General features: G+C 35.5%; 1 protein-coding gene across 2 annotated transcripts; it reads right to left on the bottom strand.

Annotated features, from left to right (window-relative positions):
• Positions 1–15,016: 15,016 nt before the first annotated feature.
• On the bottom strand, positions 15,017–20,617 carry BCE2 (2-oxoacid dehydrogenases acyltransferase family protein). Of its 2 annotated transcripts, XM_088216583.1 has the most exons (9): positions 20,378–20,617; positions 19,615–19,761; positions 19,338–19,463; positions 18,669–18,783; positions 18,407–18,584; positions 17,838–18,085; positions 16,931–17,019; positions 15,743–15,970; positions 15,017–15,281 (listed from the first exon to the last, which is right to left on the bottom strand). In XM_088216583.1, the coding sequence occupies exons 1-9, from the start codon at positions 20,552–20,554 to the stop codon at positions 15,168–15,170; spliced, it is 1,422 nt and encodes a 473-aa protein (XP_088072709.1). In that variant the 5' UTR covers positions 20,555–20,617; the 3' UTR covers positions 15,017–15,167. The 2 variants fall into 2 exon arrangements, with proteins under 2 accessions (XP_088072709.1, XP_021898440.1); XM_022042748.2 differs by having other exon boundaries at positions 18,407–18,783.
• Positions 20,618–21,656: the final 1,039 nt, after the last annotated feature.

Below are 21,656 nucleotides of genomic sequence, written 5' to 3'. Positions count from 1 at the left end.
GATTAATAAATGTTTATGCTTTTTAAGATTAGATGTGTTTAAATAAGTATTGATTATAAAAATTATTTGAAAAAAATATAATTATGAAAAGTAAATAAAGGTGTATTTGTTATTAATATTTTGCAATTTATATTACTATATTTATTAATTTTAAATAGACACAAATGAAGTAATTGAGTAAATCAATATATATATAAGTAATATCGAATTAATAGTTATATAAAAATAAAATTTTAAATATTACTCACTCAAATTTTTAGAATATAAAAACAAAATTAAAGTAATAATTATAATCATATATATAGAGATAAAGTTTTAAATATTATTCAGTCAAATTTTAAATATAAAAATATTTTTAATAATATATATAACAATTATTCATTTAAAATTTTCAAATATAAAAATAATATATATTTTTTAATTACTTATAATTTATATTTATATGATTAATTTTTAAAAAATAATTATTGTTTTCTCTTGTTAAACTTTTAAAAACTAGGTTAAAAAAGAATTAGATTTAACTTCCAAATATCTTAATGCAATAATCACTTATTTTGTAAAGATCTAAAACCTTAAAAAAATGAATTTATAATTTAAATGCGGAAGCAAATAATAGAGTTAGAGTTTACATTAATTACATAATAGTTTAGAATGCTCAATAGAGATATAAGAATATATATTTTAAAAAACAACAGTTATTAAAGAAAAACGAATAAATAAGTATTATAAAACAACCTTCTGTAACGGCCCAGAATTTAAAAGAAAATAAATTAGAAATCGATTGTGGAAGCAAAATAATAGTGTTAGAGTTTACATTTCTTACACAATAATTCAGAATACCCAATAAAACTATAAGAATGACCCTTCTAAAATAATAACGAAAAATTAAAGAAATAACTTAAAAATAAACAATTAAAAATCCTATTCGCAACCCTCTCGTGAATCTGGATCTAGATCTTGGTTCTTTTGATATGAAATAGTTAATGAAAGAGTAAGCTATATGAGTCCAGTAAGAATGTCTTACTATTCACCGATACAGAAATAAATATTAGTAAAAATCATGAAAATAACTAAATGGAGCTCTTAATTTAAATAAATTCATTTATTATAAATAACATCATTTATTGTATACTTACAGTAGTAAAATTTTCAAAACTGATATATGGAGGCGATAACACAACAATATCATAATCTCATATTCAATTAATCAAAACAACAATTTTTCCTTTTAACCAGTCTACTAGTATCTATGGGGATCCATAGGGATGTCCCCACTACACGTGAACTTTTATTCAATATTTTCAATTAACCAGCCGTCCCCATACCACATCCGGTATGAGCACCAAAAATATCATCCCTCAATACTCCGTCCGGCATGAGGGTGAAAGGGATCGTCCCCATACTCCGTCTTGTATGAGTGCCAAAACACTAATCCTCGATATCCCATCCGGTATGAGGTAACATTCACGGTAGAGTTCCCTATGTACCTGGTCCATCAACTATCTCCCAAAATATCCAATAAGGTTACTATTTATTCATTCAATTAATCAAGTAATTTGTCGTTTACATTTAATTTTTTAGTTTTTTAATTTAACTGTGAACCATACAAAACAAGTAATACATGTATCAAGAGACACAAACGAATCATCATACCAATTTTAGTATATTATCATGTATTCGAAACTGTAAAATTAATCAATCAATTAAAACATGACAAATAGTAATAAATAACCGGTTCAGGCTCCATTAGTAACCTTTAATTATCAATATCTCTAAATCACGCAAAATATCATATTATTTATAATTAAACTTCAATTCTATAATAGAAAATAATGTGAGGGATTCTTACTCGAATCAATATTCGAAACGCTAGCTGCGTTTACTGGCAGTCTCCGAATTCTCTGAATTTTTCTTCGGAGATTAAAACACGCTCCAAGTACCTAGAAATACAAAAAAAAAAACTCAAAATTGGTGTTAAAAACCCTTTTCAGCCAATTTTGAGATTCCAGCACAGCGGCGCCACCGTGATCCGGTGATGGCACCGCCATCTGCGGTAATGGTTTGCCTCAAACTGGCTATTTTTGGCCAATTTTGTACTCATCCCTGTGAGAAAATAGGTTAAGGGGCATCAGTTGGCCGAAAAAAATCGAAAAATAGAGGCTTACCGGTAGTGGAATTTCTGGTGCGGCAGCTCCACCGTCTTAGCTTCGCGGTTGGACGTTTTTCTTCGGTCAACCTGTGAAAAACAAAATGGTGAATACAATGGTAAAAAAATTGTACGAAACGAGAATCGGGAAAGGCCTCGTCAGAGGCCATTTTTTATTTTTTCCACGGCAGCGTCGTCGGGCTTTACCCGTAGTTTTCGGCCTATCTGTCAATCCTTTGGCTCCAATTTAGTCATTGATGTGTTCAAAATCAAATTCCAAGTGACTAAGAGAATTTTTATCTTTTTTGGCAGTTAGATGTGGCTCCGGCGCGGTGGTCAGCTCCCTTCCCAGTGACTGATTCTTCTTCTCCGCCCGGGGGGGGGGGGGGGGGGGGTAAGGTTAGGGTTTGGTATGAAATGAGATATTTATATATGTTTTCTTTTAATTTGTGTCATTCATCGCATTTGATCTGGACCGTCTGATCGCGTTCAAATATGAAGTGAATCTAAACCGTTCATCGCGATTTGATCTGGACTCTACAATTGCGTTTAAAAAAAATAAATCTACACCATTCATACGTGTTTGATCGCGACCGTCCTATCGTGCCTGATGAGGGAACAGATCCAGATCGTCCACGTGTGCGAGAACAAATCTGGACCATCTGATTGCAGACATGAGGATTGCCAGTGTGGTCTCCTGCGTGGCACTGCATCAGCACGCCTCGCCACGGGGCGCGCTCCGGTTCGTCGGGACTGCTAACTAGGCGGTTCTACGTGGCACATCTTTTCTAATTTACTGTCTGACCTCCAGTTTTTTATTTTTTTTTTCAAAAATACTCTAGAACCCAAATTTTCACTCATTTTTTTCCAAAATTGTTTTTAATTTCATCATCCAGCTATTTTTTCCAAATTTTTACATCGAAAAAATTCATAAATTAAAAAAAATAAAATTTTATACATTAATTTTAAATTTTTTTAAAATTAATTAAGAGTATTACAACTATCCATCCTTAAAAGAAATTTAGTTCCTTAAATTTATCTCTCTCTCAGCAATCAAACAGTTGGAGTTACTGGGCCTTAAAATCTTATTCTAGCTCCCATGTGGCCTCTCCTTGTGTGTGATTCTGTCATAAGACCTTAACGAATGAAATTTTCTGGTTGTGAAGTACTTTACTCTTTCGGTCCACAATACTAATCGGTATCTCCTCGTAGGACAGATCCTCTTAGAGTGAAAGAAGCTTGTGGGCCAAGATGTGAGAGAGGTTCGAGTTATACTTGCGTAGCATGGACGTATGGAACACATTATGGATCCTAAATAGTTCTGGAGGTAGCGTCAGCCAGTAGGTGGTGGTGCCAATTCTGTTTAAGATTTCAAATGCCCCAATAAATTGAGGATTTAATTTCCACCTCTTATCAAACCTACTGATTCTCTTGAAAGGAATGACCTTAAGGAACATCCGATCACCTTTTTTAAATTCCAAATCATTCCTTCCGGTATCTACATAACTCTTCTGCCTGCTCTGAGTCATCCGAATATTCTTCTTGATCTTAACTATTTTGGCTGTAGTCTCCTCTACAAGATCTGGCCCAAACAATTTTCTATCATCCACTTCTTTCTAACAGATCGGTGATCTGCATGGACGGTCATATAGTGCCTCGTACTGAGCCATGCCAATACTTGTTTGGTAACTGTTATTGTAGGCAAACTCCATTAGGGGTAAATGATTATCCCAATGACCATCGAAATCAAGAACACAAGCTCGGAGCATACCCTCTAATGTGCGGATCGTCTTTTCTGATTATCCATCGATATGAGGGTAGAATACAGTACTAAGGGACAGTTTCGTTCTCATGATTTGCTGAAAACTAGACCATAACCAAGAAGTGAACTGGGAGTTCCTATCGGACACTGTCACTGGTACTCCATGTAATCAGACTATCTCCCGGATATACATTCTTGGTATCTTGTCCAAGAGGTCGGTCGTCTTGATCGCAAAGAAGTGGGAAGACTTAGTGAGCCGGTCAACAATTACCCAAATGACATCATGTTTTGAGTGTGCCCTAGGCAATCCTGTCACGAAATCTATTGTGATATGTTTCCACTTTTACTCCAGAATTGGTAATGGCTGAAGTAGCCTACCTGGGAATTGATGCTCTGTCTTGACTTGTTAATATACCAAACACTTGGAAACAAAGTCGACCACATCTCTTTTCATCCTGTTCTACCAAAATCGGAGTTACATATTTTGATACATCTTAGTGCTTTCAGGATGCATGGCAAACTTTGAGCTATGGATCTCTGTCATGGTGTCTCTTTTCAGCTCACTATCACTTGGAACACACATCCTATCCTGAAATCTAAATAACCCATCGGTAGAGACTCGAAATTCTAAATTAACTCCCCATTCTGCTTCTTTCTTGAGAGCTGTTAAGGTAGAATCGGCGAATTGAGCTTTCTTTATTCTCCAGATCAACTCAGGTTGAACAGTTAGGTGGACCAAACATGTGACTCTCTTTAGGTCCTAAAGTCGTACCTGTTTTGTGGTCTCTATTACCTTGCATTCTGAAATCATCAAGTGAGCTAATATACCTACATTTTTTCTGCTGAGTGCATCGGCTAGCACGTTACTTTTACCCGGATGATATAAGATGTTGCAATCATAGCCCTTGAGGAGTTCTATTCATTTTTTTTTATACATGTTGAGATCCTTTTGAGTAAATATATGTTCCAAGCTCTTATGGTCGGTATAGATCTGAAAGGTCTTCCAATACAAGTAATAATGTCAAGTTTTTAAGGCGTGGATAATTGCGGCAAATTCTAAGTCATGGGTGGGGTAGTTTTTCTCATGACTCTTCAACTGCCTGGACCCATAGAATATGACCATCCCATGCTGCATCAGAACACAACCCAACCCTAGGTAGGAGGCATCACTATAAACTGTGTATCTATCAGTCCCGCTCGGCAATGCCAACACAGGTTAACTACTTTAGCTCTGAAAAACTCCTTTCATAATCTTCGTTCCACTCGAACTTGACGTTCTTCTTTGTGAGCAGAGTCAAAGGAGTAGCTAGACTAGAAACTTATTCCACAAACGTGCGGTAATAATCTGTCATTCACAGAAAGTTACGAATCTCCTCGACTGATGTTAATTTTTTCCAGTCGAGCACTGCCTCAACTTTTTTGGAGTTCACTAACACTCTATCTCTCGATATGATGTGTCTTATGAAGGTAGTTAGCCTGAACCAGAACATACACTTACTCAGCTTTGCATACAACTTCTTTTCTTTGAGAACCTATAAAACCTGAGTTAGATTGTGAGCGTGTTTTTCTCTACTTTTTGAATAAACTAGGATATCATCGATGAATACAGTGATGAACTGATCCAAAAATTATCTAAAAACTTTGTTCATCAAATCCATGAAGATGGCTGGTGCGTTGGTTAATCCAAATGGCATGACCAGGAACTCATTGTATCCGTACCTAATTCGAAATGTTGTTTTGGGAATGTCTTCTGCCTTGATCTTTACTTGATGCTAACCTGAACATAAATCTATTTTGGAGAAGACCTAGGCACCCTACAACTGATCAAAAAGGTCATCGATCCTGGAGAGGTGGTACTTGTTCTTGATCGTGACCCTGTTCAAACCACTATAGTCAATACACAACTTCAACGTCCCATATCTTTTCCTTACAAATGTGACTCCAGCACCCCAAAGGGACATACTATATCGAATAAATCCACTATCTTGTAATTCATTGATCTGTTTTCTCAGCTCCTCCATCTCAACACAACTCATGCGGTAAGGAGCAACCGAAATAGGCTGGGTGTCTAGCTGAATATCTATGGTGAATTCAACTTCTCTGTCCACTAGTAGTTTAGGCAGATCATCTAGGAACACATTCGAGAAGTCTTAGACTACAGAAATTTCTTGAATATAAATTTCTTTCTTAGGTTTACCTAGTTAGAGAAAACAACCGAGTTAAAGCACTTAATAATAGAAAAAATTGTCATGAGGTAAAAATATTTAAAGAATTTTATTAATTTGTGAATGACTCTTTATTAGGATGGTTGAATACAAGTTTCTTATGAAAATAATTTATAATTGCGTGATACGCCGCTAGCTAGTTTATTCCTAGGATTACATCAAAGTTTCTAGTATCAATCTCTATTAGATCTACACACAATTTTCTATCTGCTATATCTAGGATACAGGCTATGTATATAACTTCTCCCAATAGTGTCATACTCCCAAGAGTAGACACAAACAATACAGAATCAAGTCTTTCAGGTAATACATTTAAGTTTGATGCAAAAACATGTGAAACGAATGAATGTGAGGCACTAGTATCAATCAAAACATGTGCAAGATGATTACAGATAGCGTACATACCCTGTATCACATCTGGGTTGCTTCTGCATCTTGCTGAGTGAGGTTGTAAGTCTTGCCCTAGATAGGAGGTCTGGCTTGATTCTGATTTCTCGAGCACTCCCTCGCGTAATGTTGGGCACTCCCATATATGCGGTAAGTATTGTTGATACGATAGTAGGGCCAGTCCCTATGATCTTTACCACAGTGTTGGCAAGTCCTACTACGTTCTATTGTACAAACCTAAAGATGAGACTAAGTCATAGGCCTAGGTCTCTTATTTTGTTGAACAGGTGCAGTAGGTGCTAATCTGCGGTATGAAGCCGAGGGCCTGAGGTTTCCTGCTGCTTGAGGGAAAATGCGAAAGTTCCTCTCCACTAGCTGTGCTTTGGCCAGAATAGCCGAATAAGTGCTGAGCTCGAACACATACAGCTGATGTCTGATCTCAAGACGGAGACCCCACTCGAACTTTCTTGCATTCCTAGCTTCATTCATCATGCTCTCAGGGCAATAACGACCCAACTCTCAGAACTTTCAGATATATTCTGATACATTCATGTCACCTTGGACCAAGTGTACAAACTTCATTTTCTTCAGATGTCGAAGATGCTCTGGGAGGTACTCTGTATTAAAGGCAACCAAGAATTGTTCCCAAGTAACTGGAACAAGCAGGGTGACCTGCTTGAGTTGTCACCAACGACCTGCCTCTCCCGCCAGTATGTAGGTGGTAAGTATGACTCTCTGTTCGGGAATCACCCCAAGAGTCATGAAAGCCTTTTCTGTCTGAGTTAATCAGTACTCGACCTCTTCAAAGGAGGATGCCCCTGTAAAAATAGATGAGTTTAGTCTTTTATACATCTCAATGTAGTCTGGGTCTATCATGGGAAGAACTGGGTCTTGTGGAAGAGGGACTAGATTATGTTAGGGATGGACTCGATGGCCATATGGTGGTACTGGATGATACGGTGGAGGCATCGAGTTGTACTGTGGTGGTGCCGGGTGATACGGTTGGGACACCGCACTATACTGTGGTGGTGTCAGCTAGTATTGTGGCTGAGGCATCGGATCATACTATGGTGGTGTTGGATGGTACTATGAAGGAGCAGAGTCGTACCATAGTAGCTCAGGATCCTCCTGTTGCAAGGGTGGCTCGACTTGTGGCAGCGGGGGAGGGTTAAGTATCTCCCTCATTTCCTCCCGTGAATATCCTATTCGTAACCCTCTTGTGGATAGGAATTTGGATCTTAGTCATCTTGATCTGAAATGATTAATGAAAAAGTGAGCTACACTAACCCAGTAAGAATGTTATACAACTCACCGATACAGAAATAAAGGTTAGTAAAAATCATAAAAACAACTAATGGAGCTCTTAATTTAAGTAAATTCATTTATCATAAATAAAATCATGTATTGTACACTTACCGTAGCGAAATTTCTAAAACTGATCTATGGAGGCAATAACACAACAATATCATAGTCTCATATTCAATTAATCAAAACAACAATGTTTTTTTTTAACCAGCCTACTAGTATCTATGAGGGTCCATAAGGATATCTCCACTATGCGTGAACCCTTATTCAACATCTTCAATTAATCGACCGTCTCCATATCTCATCCGATATGAGCACAAAAAATATCATCCCTCAATACTCCATCTGGCATGAGAGTAATACAGATCGTCCTCATGCCCCATTCGGTATGAGTGTTAAAACACCAATCTTCGATACCCCATCCAATATGAGACAACGTTCGCGGTAGGGTTCCCTATGAACTCAGTCTGTCCACCATCTCTCAGGATATCCAGTAAGGCTACCATTCATCCATTCAATTAATCAAACAATTTTTCGTTTACATTTAATTTTTTAGTTTTCCAATTTAACTATGAACCATGCAAAACAAGCAATACATACATAAAGGAACACAAGTGAATCGTCATACCAATTCTAGTATATTATCATGCATTCGAAATTATAAAATCAATCAATAAATTAAAATATGACAAATAGTAATAAATAACCGGTTCAGACTCTATTAGTAATCTTTAGTTATTGATATTTCTAAATCACACGAAGTACCGTATTATTTATAATTAGACTTAACTTCTATAACAGAAAATAAGATAAGGGATTTTTACTAGAATCGATATTCGAAATGCCTACCGGCGATCTCAGAGTTTCATTAATTTTTCTTCGGAAATTAAAACATGCTCCAAATACCTATAAATACCCCAAAAAAATCTAAAATCGGTGTTAAAAATCCTTTTCGACAAATTTTAAAATTCCGGCACGGTGGCCCTGTGCTTCAATGACAGCACCGTTGCCCACGACGATAATTTACCTCAAGCTGGCCGTTTTCAGCTAGTTTCAGCCGATTTCGGTTGGTTTTATACTCATCCATGCGAGAAAACACGTTAAGTAGACTCGGTTGGCCCAAAAAAGTCAAAAAACAGAGGCTTACTTCGCGGTTGAGCATTTTTCTCCGGTCAACCTGTGAAAACAAAGTAATGAATACAATGGTGAAAAAATTGCACGAAACGGGAATCGTAAATGCCCTCATCGTAGGCGATTTTTTGATTTTTTTCTACAACAGCGTCGCCGAGCTTTACCCACAGTTTTCGGCCCATCCGCCGGTTCTTTAGCTTCGATTTGGCCATGAATGTATTCAAAATCAAATTTCAAGCAACTAAGAGAATTTTTATCTTTTTTGGCGAGTGGAGGTGGCTTCGGCATTGCAACGGGCGGCGGTCGGCCCCTTCCCAGCGACTGGTTCTTCTTCTCTGGCAGGGGCTGGCGGTTAGGGTTAGGGTTTGGTGTGAAGTGAAGTATTTATATTCGTCTCTTTTTAATCTGGGCCATCTATCGCATTTGATTTGGACTGTTCCATTGTGTTTAAATAGGAAGTGAATCTGGACCGTTCATTGCAATTTGATCTGAACCGTACGATCGCCTTTAAAGAGAAAATAAATATGGACCATTCATCGCGTTTGATTGCGACTGTCCGATCGTGCCTAATGAGGGAATGGATCCGGACCGTCCACGTGAACAGGAACAAATCTGGACCATCTGATTGGAGGCACGCGGATCGCCAGCATGGCACAGAGTTAATGTGCCTTGCCACGCGGCGCACTCCGATTTGTCGGGGCTGCTGACTGGGCGGACCTACGAGTCACATCTTTTTTAAATTGTATTTTGACTCCCAATTTCTGATTTTTCTTTTAAAAATACCCCCAAAACTCAAAATTTTCACCCTTTTTTCTAAAAATTATTTTTAATTTTTTCTTCCACCTATTTTTTTCTAAGTTTTACATCAAATAAAAATTCATAGATTAAAAAAATAAAATTTAATACATTAATTTTAATTTTTTAAAAAAATTAATTAGGGGTATTACACCTTCACTAGTGCTCCAATGGAGTCTGGGTGGTGAACTACTCATAACTCTCTTTCTGATCGGGATCTGGATGTTTTCTTCTTGATCTAAAATGGTTAATCAAATGGTGAACTACACTAACCCAGTAAGAATATCACACTAATTACAGATATGAAAAATTGAATATTGGTAAAAATTAGAAAAATAACTAATGGTATCCTTACTTTAATTAAATACATTTAACATAAAGATTTTTATTTGATACATACCATTATGAATTTTTTAAAAGCAACCTATGAAAACTCATGTCCATATCACTTTTTATTTTCACATATAAGAGAACAAGTGACGATAATTTTCCTTTCTTACTTGTTTACTGGTACTCTTGGGGGTCCATAGGGATGTCATCCTACTCATGAACCCAATAACTGATCGTTCCTATACCCCGTCTAGAAATGGGTGCCAAATATTCTATCATTTCAATACCTCGTTCGGTATGAGGGTGAACCATATCTCTCAAACATTCCTGATATGGGATTTTCCTGCCTCATCCAACTGAGGTAACGTTCACGGTAGGGTTTCCTACACACCGAGTTCATCCGCCATTTTCCTAGGTACCAAGTAGGCATTTCACATAAAGATTCACATCAACCAAAACAACCAACAAACGCATACTAATATCTCATATTATATTTACAGATCAATTATACTATATTTATACAGACATTGTAACTTATCATAATAAAGAATCGAGTAACCATGTAACAGTCCGGAACTTAAAAAGAAATAAATTATAAGTTGAATGCGAAAGCGAAAAAATAAAGTTAGGGTTTATATTCCTTACACAATAATTTAGAATACCCAATAGGGTTACAAGAATGACCCTTCTAAAAGAACAAACAAAAAATCAAAGAAATAAATAGAAAATAAACAATTGGACATCCTATTCGCAACTCTCTTGTAGATCGAGATCTTGATCTTGATCCTCTTAATATGAAATGATTAATAAAAGAGTGAGCTACATTAGCCTAGTAAGAATGTCATACTACTCATCGATACAGAAATGAAGGTTTGTAAAAATGATAAAAACAATTAATAGAGCTCTTAATTTAGATAAATTTATTTATCATTAATAAATTATTTATTACATATTTACCGTAGCGAGGTTTCAAAAATCGACCAATAGAGGCAATAATATAAACAATATCATAATCTCATTTTTAATTAGCCAAAGCAACAACTTTCATTTTTTATCTGTCTACTAGTATTCATGGGGTTCATAGGGATGTCCCCACTACGCGTGAACCCTTATTCAATATTGTCAACTAACCAGCCGTCCCATATCCCGTCCGGTATGAGGATAAAATGGGTCGTCCCCATACCTCGTCCGGTATGAGTACCAAAATACCAATACTCGATATCCTGTCTGGTATGAGACAACGTTCATGGTAGGGTTTTCTATGTACTCGGTCCGTCCACCATCTATCAGGATATCTAGTAAGACTACCATTCATTTATTCACTTAATCAAGCAATTTTCTATTTACATTTAATTTTCAGTTTCACAATTTAACTCTAAATCACGCAAAACAAGCAATATATGCATCAAAGAAACACAACTTAATCATCTTACCAACTCCAGTGTATTATTAAGCATTTAAAACTATAAAATCAATCAATAAGTTAAAATAGGATAAACAGTAATAAATAACTAATTCTTCTTCCATTAGTAACCTATAATTAATTATCGAAGTTTTCTAAATTACACAAAATACCGTATTATTTATAATTAAACTTCAATTCCATAATAGGGAATAAGGTGATGGATTCTTACCCGAATCGGTGTTTGAAATACTAAACTTTCAGCTGCGCCTACTGGCGGTCCTCGGATTTCTTGAATTTCTTTCGAATATTAAAATACGCTTCAAATACCTATAAATACCCAAAAAAAAACTCAAAATTGGTTTAAAAGTAATTTTTGGCCAATTTCGAAATTATGGCAGAGCGGCCCGCCGTCGCAAGCGGCGGTTTGCCTCAGATTGGCTGTTTTTGACTAGTTTTTGGTCGATTTCGACCAATTTTATATTCATCCTTACGAGAAAATACGTTAAGAGGCATCGATTAGCTGAAAAAAGTTGAAAAATAAAAACTCATTGGCGGCGGGATTTTTCGGTGCGGCGGCTCCACCAGTTCACTTTCACGGTTGAGCGTTTTTTCTTCGATCAACCTGTAGAAAACAAAATGATGATTATAATGGTGGAAAAATCGCATAAAACGAGAATTAGGAAGGGACTCATCGGAGGCAATTTTTTTATTTTTCTTGCGGCGGTGCTGCCGGGCTTTACCCACAGTTTATGGCTCATCCACCAGTTTTTTTGCTCCGATTTGGCTATGGGGGTGTTTAGAATCAAATTTCGAGCGAATGAAAATTTTTTTACCTTTTTTGGTGATCGGATGTGGCTCCATGCAGCGGCAGGTGACGGTCGGCGGTCGGTGGTCGACTATCGGCTCTATTCTCCAGCAACTGGTTCTTCTTCTCCGGTGGGGGGCTGGTGGCTAGGGTTAGGATTCAATGTGAAATAATGTATTTATATCCGTCTTCCTTTAATCTGAACTGTTTATCACGTTTGATCTGACCGTCTGATCACGTTTAAAGAGAAAATGAATCTGTACCGTTCATTTCAATTTGATCAGGATCGTACAATTGCGTTTAAAGAGGAAATGAATATAAATCGTTCATCGCGTTTAATCGCGACCATCTGATTGCGTCTGAGGAGGGAACGGTTCCGGACTGTCAACGCGCATGGGAAAAAATCTGGACCGTCTAATTGCGGGCACGTGGATTGCCAGTGTGATCTCCTGTGTGGCACCGAGTCAGCGTGCATATTTTTTTAAATTACGTTTTGACCATCAATTTTTTATTTTTCTTTCAAAAATACCTCTGAACCCAAATTTTCATCCATTTTTTTCAAAATTATTTTCAATTTCATCATTTACTTATTTTTTTCTAATTTTACATTAGATAAAAATTTATAAATTTAAAGATTTTATTTAAATATATTTATTATTATTATTATTATCATTATTTTAAAATTAAGCCCGGGCCAAATTTTGGGCCCGGGTATTATAAACCAAATAAACAAATAAACCAGATAAATTGAATAAACCATTGAAACTATAAATTAAGAACATGCACAATACGATAACAAAGAAGTAGGACAGTACAGAAAATCAAGACAATTATGAACTAACCAGTTCCGGCTCTACTAGTAACCTGTAATTATTTTTAGGATTTTCTAACTTTTCACAAAAATACAAAATTATATATTGTTAAACCTCAATTTACTGTAATGGAAAATAGAGTGAGGGATCCTTATTTAGATCGATGTTTCGAGACGTCGCGCTGTCTACTATGCCTCCTAACGGGTATTGAGTTTCTTGAATTTTTCCTACAGAATCCAAAACATTCATCATGTACCTAAAAATACTCTCAAAATCAAAAATTAGTATCTAAAACTCTTTCCAGCTGATTTTGGAGTTCCGGCACGGCACCGCCGCTGTGCTTCGGCGCTGGCTCCACCGCCCACGATAGTGGTTCACCTCGACTTAGTCATTTTTGGTCGATTTTAATCGGTTTTACATGTATCTCTACAGAAAAACACGTTAGGAGACATCAATTGGCTAGAAAATTACCAAAAACACCAAACCTACCAATGGGAGGTCACTGGATGCGGCTGCTCCGCCGGTCCTTCTTTGCGGTTGGGGTTCCTTTTTCGATTAATCTATATAGATAAGGACAATGAGCATAATGATCGAAAAGTCGCATGAAATAGGAAACATGAAGGGACTCATCGGAGGAATTTTTTGGGTTTTGGTCGCGGCAGCTCCGCCAGGCTTTGCCTGCGGTTTCCAGCTCACCCGCTGTCCACAGGGATACTTCGAGCGGGTAGGAGAAAATTTTACATTTTTTGGTGATCGATAATGGCTCCGGTGCGGCAGCAGTCGGCGATCGATCTCATTCTCTAGTGTCTGGTTCTTCTTCTCCGACAGGGGTTGGCGGTTAGGGTTTGGGCTTCTATGCGACGCAGAGTATTGATACCCATCCCGCGTCGATCTGGGCCATTCATCGTGATTGATCTCGTCCGTCCGATCGCGCCTAAAGAAGAAACGAATCTGCGTCATTTATCGCGATTAATCTTGTTCGTCCGATCACGCCTAAAGACTGAATGAATCTGATCCTCCATGTGCGCGGGATCAATCCTGGGTCGTCTGATAGCGGGGTACGCGGATCGTCCACATGACACCGATGTCAGTGTGCCTTGCCACGCGGCATGCTCCGATTTGTCGGGGCTGCTAACTAAGCAGTTCTACGTAGCCGAACTTTTTCTATTTGCATTTTGACCTCATGTTTTTATTTTTTTTTTTCAAAAACACCTCCCGAATTCAAATTTTCACATCTTTTCCTACAAAATTGCTTTTAATTACATCCCTACCTACTTTTTTCAATAATATAATAAAATTAATTTATAATTAATTATTTATTTATTTTTTAAAATATCAAAATTAATCCCATATTAAATTTTGAGTTCGAATATTATATATTTATTATCATATTTTAGTTCTTACTTTTTTCTAGCTAATACTAAAAATAAATAAATAAATAAATAACAACAAAAATATCACAAATTCTATAATTTTTTAGTGTCAATACGGTTAATCGAACTTGTTATAATTTAACTTTTGTAATTTTTGTTATTTCTTTTGACAGTTTAATCCATAGTAATTTAGTTTTATGTTATTTTATTTAAAAATATTGTTTAATAAGCATTTTTTTTATTTATAAATTTTTAATTTTTTTAATTTTAATTTATTTAATCTTAATATTTCACAAAATTTGGTATTTAAAAACTTAAAAACTTATAGATTGTTTAAATAATAGCATATTTTCAAATTGGTTTAAATAATAAAGATCTGATTCTACGTTATGTTTCTGGAAAGATCGAACCGAGTTCTTTGTAAGGATTAAGATCTACTTTCTATCAAACAAGAGTCTCGTCACCAAAAAAATCAAAACAAGACTATACTTTGCAATAAACCCTTAAAAAATCTCCATCTCCCTACCCAACTCAATCACATTAAAAATAAAAAATAGCCCAGTTCCTGTCAATCTTATTGCAGATCAATCTGTGAAGGTTGTGCTTACAGAAGTATATTTACTGGTTTTTCAGCTATAGGGACAGAAAAGGGAGGGTGATAGATACATGAACAAGAGGTACTTGAGCCTTGTCATTTCATATGCAACATAAGCAGCTCTGGTTTTTCAATAAATTGTTTCCACTCACTGCAAAATCTCGCAACCGTTGCACCGTCTAGAACTCTATGATCCGCACCTATGTTAACCTGGAAACAAAAATATATTTGTTAGTGATCAAATGGAACCCCCATCAATAATACCCCAACATGTTGGCGATGAAAATTCATTTGCAGATTCATAATTAATTCAACTAGGCGATGTGAAAATCTTAAAATGATAAAAACTGACCTCATCAAATTTTTTGTGTACTTGAAATGATACACTTCAAATTGTGTCAAAGTTGATGGAATTTGAAAAATATTATATCAATTCTAATATAAAATTCCACACGAGTTTAAAATTAGTTTAATCTTCTAATATAACTTATATTTTTATTCTCTTAATTGACCTGAGTGTTAATTTGCAAATATATTCCATAAAATTTATGTATCTGTTCCAAAAGTAGTCTAATTAAAAATGAGGTTGTACTCTTTGCTTTTGCCCTTAGAGGCATATGCCAAATATATGAAAACTATGAAACATAAACACATAAGGTGTGGTTGCTTACTGTCATAATTGATGCAGGATAGACATTTCCGTCATCTGCAAATTGTGGAATTTTCTGAATTCGGCCAATAGCAATGATGGAAACTTCTGGCAAGTTTAAGATGGGGGCACCAAACTTTCCACCTATAGCCCCGATATTGCTTAAAGTAATTGTCCCACCAGTAATATCTCTAGGACTAAGTTTGTTCTCCATTGCCAATTGTTGTAATCGTGACAATTCCTTGGTTATCTAAGCACAAAAAGAGTAGTAAAGAGTAAACGAAATACAACAGTTAAGTACATGCATATGAAGATATAAATATAAAATCAATGTACTAAAAGCAAATAATAAATAGAACTCAAAAAAATAGATAAAAAGGCTAATAACCATTTTAGTCTGCCAAGTTTGGGCCAAGTACCATTTCTTTCATCTATGTAGAGATTAAAGATTAGCCAGCTATTCTATAGTGACTTGTTTTGTGGCCGAAGTATTTCTCCTTCTCTGGTTTGTTTCCTTTCTTAGGAGGACATCCACTCCTCCTTTATTGTAACTTTCTACATTTTTATTATATTTCTTTTTGCTGTAAAGGAAAAAACATAACATAAACTTTCTCTCCCATCTTATTTTGAGCCATCTTATATCATACAGTGTTTCACAATTGTTCCTTAAGGCTCATTTGGGAAAGTAGAAAAATCTCGGAAAGCTTGTAAAAAGTTTGACGTGCAACAAAGATGGGACTGAGTCATAAAAGAAAAAAGAAAGAAAAAAACCACTTGCAAGACTGGCACTTCCTACTCATAGTGTGTAACTGCGAAACACATCAAAACACCCATTTGCACACTGAAAGAAAATGTAAAATGCTGCCAGGACATCAAGTTTAAGATGGCCAATTTACTGTGTATGCAGTGTGTTTTGGAGAGAGGGGAGGGGGGGTTGAGAGAGATAAAACAGTTAGAGAAACTGAGAAAGTAAAACATGCCAAGGTCAAAAGAAAAATGCAATAATTACCAAAATCTAGCATTGCATATTCTTGAGAACACCAACCTTGTTCGTTTTCCATTATGCTCCGAAAAGTGGATTAATGAATAAGACACTAAGTCCTTTTTCTTTAAAAGAATGAGGACTAAGGCAAAACTATTACATCGGACAAATTGCTCAATAAGAAAGAGGAGAAAAAATAAATTACTTGACTAGTCAAAAAGAGCTAACCTCCAAAATGGAAAGAGACTGAACATTCTTTATGTTTGGTACAACTAGTCCAGAGGAAGTAGCCATGGCAATTCCAATATTATGGGAACCTATAATAAAGAATAGTCAAAGGACAGTCATACCCAACATATATAAAATGGAGAAGAATAAAGTGGGAAAAAAAGATGGGCCACATCAAAGATGGAAGACAGCAGCCTCAATATAGTGAATATACACGGCATACAATTTGCACCTAGAAACTCAAATTACTAACATCTCGAAACTTTATTCTTAAAAACCAAATTGTTCAAATCATTAAACCTGAACATGAAAATCATGAACACGCTTCTCTTCAAGAGTTGATGGTTTAACAGGTTAGAAGTTCAAATGCTAATCCTATTCACACTGGCTAACCAAGTGCCTCCCGTTCATGGATTCTTCCCAAGTTAGGTAGTTCCAGAAAAATTAAGGACTGTAATCATATGCAACATTAACTCACTAATACGTGAGGATATTAATTCTTCTAATGCTTCAAGTGTTAAGAAAGTTAGCGCAGGATAAAAGACCTAGCTTAAGAAAATGAAGTGCAATCACATGGCAAATATTCTTCAATCTTAATTATCCAGTATTCCACTTCAAGCAAGTAAGTATCATCATATAATTCATTTTAGAATAATAAATCTATATCAAAATATAAAGAACACAATCACTGAAGTTTTTCCACCTAAAACTAGAACATTTTATAAATGGGAAAGAAAAATAGAAATTGTAATCAGCTCTAATTATTCAAGCATAATCACAAACGAGAAGAAAATGCATCATTAATATTGCTAGAACACATATCTCCTTATATTTTACTTGTGGTATTTAGTTTATTGAATATAATGTGTTTACCAGAAAATTAAAAGGCAAAACCAAATACGCAAACCTTTTAGGATAACTTCAAGTGACTCTTCATTGAAGCAACTATTCACTGAGGGATACTTGCTCAAGGCCATAGAAAGTGACTTGATCAAGAATGGAAGGAAAGTGTGCTTGACATCAGGGTCCATATTATTATTTTGGAAAGATGACTTAAGCTCAACAAGTGCATCGCAGTTTATCTCTTCTACATAATGAAAATGTGGAACTTTTGCAGCCATAGACATTGTCTTGACCATTGTTCGCTGGAATCCCCTGCAAAAAACAAAGTAAATTAACTTGAGTTTGACTTTGAACTTAACTAGTAACCATGATTTCACCTAAAGGCTAAATGAGAAATAAGCATTATGGATGTTCTTTTCTGATTTTAATAGTTCCTTGCACTTGCAAAGCTTATAGAAAGTTCACTCATGGAACGAAGAAGAAGCAGGCTTGATCACTGTTAAATAAGTTTTAATTCTGTGTGTTTTATTTAATTACTAGTGTGTCTGTTATTGTATTTTGAAGGTATGCACCGGAACAGACCACTCAAAAAGTCAACTCAGTTTCATTTTTGTTCATGCATGCATCCTGTACCTCAGGGGAACTGTCTTATCATCATAGTTGATTGAAACTGCAGCAGATGCATAATGATGACACTCTTCTCCCCCCATAAATTGCTCTCCAGAATGAACACTCACGGTGGTAGATGGATCTTTAATTATTCCTTTACTGACAGCATAGCTAAGCACATCTTCTTTTAACACCCTTCCATCTAAACCAGTTCCTTGGACATCATTAATGTTTATACCATGTTGCTTTGCAAGGTTCCGAACAGCAGGAGTGGATAGAACTTCACCTTTATTGTTTCTAGTTGGCCCAGAATCAACTGGCTCTATTTTTTCTAAACTCTCAGAAGATACTAGTGGAACCTGAGATTCTTCAACTACCATCTTTAGAAGAGTTTCTCCAACCTGCAGTTAGTAGAACTTGGAAGCATAAATACCCTTCTAGATGTGTTAATAAGCAAGCTAGAAAGTCAACTCAAGAATAAAATCCAATTGGTGGACTCACTTTCCATGATTATAAAACATGGGCGAATTTGGAGAGAGTAAAATGTTAAAAGAGATGCATAACAGTGTCAGTCCTTTTATTAAAGAAAAAAGAAAGTTATTCTGGGGATTTTTGTTCCAATCTTTTGCTGCACGTGACGCTCAACGAGGTCCAACCTGAGATTTCAAAGGCTAAGGATATTTGAAGTGGAAATTTTTATGACATGAAGCAAAATGTTGATGTTGCAGCACATGTTCTAGCAATTCTTTTTCTACCCAAGATTTGCTCAATCACAGATTCAAAAAGTAACTATTTCCATTTCTTAAGGTTGCTACATTTCCCTTCCACACTGTACACCATGTCGAAAACCAACAAACTAAATAGCTAAGAATCCAGACAATAACAAGAAAATCAAATAGCAATGGCCATAATGCAATATAGATTATTGGTGTGAGTAATGGTCCTGAACTCTCACCTTTACTATGTCACCAGGAACATACAAAATATGAGCTACTGTTCCTCTGTAACGACTTGTTATTTCTATTGTTGCTTTGTCACTCTGGACTTCACAGAGAGGTTGGAATTCTTCAACTTGATCCCCCTGCCATACCATCTCTTTGTTTAGAACAGGAGAAGTTTATTACTAAACATACATTAGGGCAGAAATAAAAACAACTCAAATTTGAAAAGAAAAAATATGATCAGTGAAGAGACGTGAGAAACAAAAATCCATAGTAGCATCAGCCACTCACCTCTTGCACAAACCATTTAAGAAGTTCACATTCAGCTATACCTTCACCAGTTTGTGCCAGTGGTACATCAACTACAGCTCCCCGTGAAAGATCAGCCAGAGCTTGAGTTGAAAACCAACATCTAGTCATTAAATGTGGAATATTGAACTACAATATTAAAAGAGAATAACATTAATGGTTAGCAATGACATATCATTAAATCTCGATAATCCAGATAGGAACATGTACACTCCAAGATAAATTCACATCGATTTCCTACAGTGGTTCTGTTTCAAAGCCATCCAGTCATATCCAGAGAACATATAAATCAGAACTCCACCATTTTTTCTGCTGTTTTGTTTTTCTTTTTTTTTTTTAATATCTAAAAAAGACAGAAGACATGATCAATAAGCTTGAAAATCGATCTTTCCGGATGTAAGGTTGCATTGATTACACGAAGCAGAGAAAAATACGAAATCCCTCACAAGAAAGATACTAACTATTATTCCTAAGAAAAATTCCCCTTCCGCCAGAACAAAAACAGTTTTCTATTAAAGTGATCGAGAATTGTTTGAATTCTGAACAATAAACACTGAAAATTTTGTTGGAATAGTGAACTGTAATTTCATCTAACAACTGAATATACAACAGTGCTCGTTGTGCAACGGTGACAGAAAACAGATAGCTAAAGTACGAAGATTAACTGCTAAGATGACACAAAAATAAAATCAAGCTCAACTGTTTTAGCTTTAAACAAAGATTAAGTATAGCAGCAAACACTCACGTCGACATAGCTGCTACCCGAGCGAAACGACACCGAAGTGTCCCCGGAAAGGGGATTTAGAAACGGACGCTTGTACACTGGAGGCTGAAACGACGGACAGACGGTGTAAGAGTGGTATTGACGCAGCCACCGCCAAGGCTTCTGCTTCTGCCAAATCCTCCTCCCCATCATCGTCATCGTCGTCCTCCAACGTCACTGTGATTCACCACCTAAAATGACAAAATAAAAGAAACGTGAAATAAATTTTCCTTTTAGTGACAGGTTTTTTTATTATTAAATATTTTTACATTATTATATTATAAAATAAAGTTTTTAAATATATTCTAAATTTAATTATTATTATTTTATTAATTTTTAATTTATTATAATAAAATAATATCATTTTTATTTTTATTTTTATTTTAAAAAATAAGGATTAACGAACTTGAAGAGTAAGGATGATGATGGTGTAACACGTAAGCATAACTTCTGGTCACTATCCAAACAGTAGGAAACTTTTGTACACTTGGTGTCATTTGTGATTATCCAATTATTTATTTATGTTAATTTTCATTATAATATATTACGTGTAAGCATTATATAATTTATTTTTTATTTCGATTAATATTTAAATTTTTTATTTTAAATTTATTATTTATTTAAATATTTTATAAAAAAATTTTAGAACTAAAAAACAAGTGAACTCAAACCGAACGAGTGCAAAGCTAAAGCCCAGCCCAAATTGAAAAGCCCGGCCCAAGTCAAAAGAGCCAAGCCCAGCCTCTACCAACAAAAGCGGCGTCGTTTTGGAAAAAGAGAAGATGTTTCAGACTTTTAGTTGAAAGCAATTATTTTGAGATTTTTTGCCTTCTGACTTTCAGTTGTAGTGGGCATTAAAACATTAGAACTGGTAGGCTTAGAGGGAATTTGTTCTGTTCTGCATTAAAACAAGGACTTCTGGGTTCATCATCTTGAATAAGTTCCATAAACAACTATTTACCATTTATATAGTTCATAAAACCTGTTATGCATATATGTGTGTGTTTGTATATTTATCGGTATGAAACCCCAAAAGCAATGCATATTTATATATATATAACATCTTTTAATGGATAGTGGCTATGATTTTAGGATTTTGTGTTTGTTTTTATTTAGGGTTTTGCTTGTTTAATTATTCCTATAAAACATTAGATTATTCTTTTCACTCCATATATACTTTAGGTGAATACGAGTTTTTCCTCTAAAATTTACTGGTGTAAGTAATTTAAAATAACTTTACAAAAGAAAAACATTTACAACG

This window comes from Carica papaya, chromosome 3 (genome assembly GCF_054855325.1).
Source record: "Carica papaya isolate Zhongbai chromosome 3, ASM5485532v1, whole genome shotgun sequence".
Lineage (NCBI taxonomy): Eukaryota > Viridiplantae > Streptophyta > Magnoliopsida > Brassicales > Caricaceae > Carica > Carica papaya.
This window is presented reverse-complemented; position numbering and strand designations above follow the sequence as displayed.

What these genes read in the sequence shown, in the direction of transcription:
- BCE2 (XM_022042748.2), bottom strand. Translation starts at nt 20,554, where the DNA reads ATGACGATGATGGGGAGGAGGATTTGGCAGAAGCAGAAGCCTTGGCGG. An exon ending in CGGGTAGCAGCTATGTCGAC is followed by an intron (nt 19,762 to 20,377) that starts GTGAGTGTTTGC and finishes TTAATATTGTAG; the next exon opens with TTCAATATTCCACATTTAAT. An exon ending in TTAAATGGTTTGTGCAAGAG is followed by an intron (nt 19,464 to 19,614) that starts GTGAGTGGCTGA and finishes ATGGTATGGCAG; the next exon opens with GGGGATCAAGTTGAAGAATT.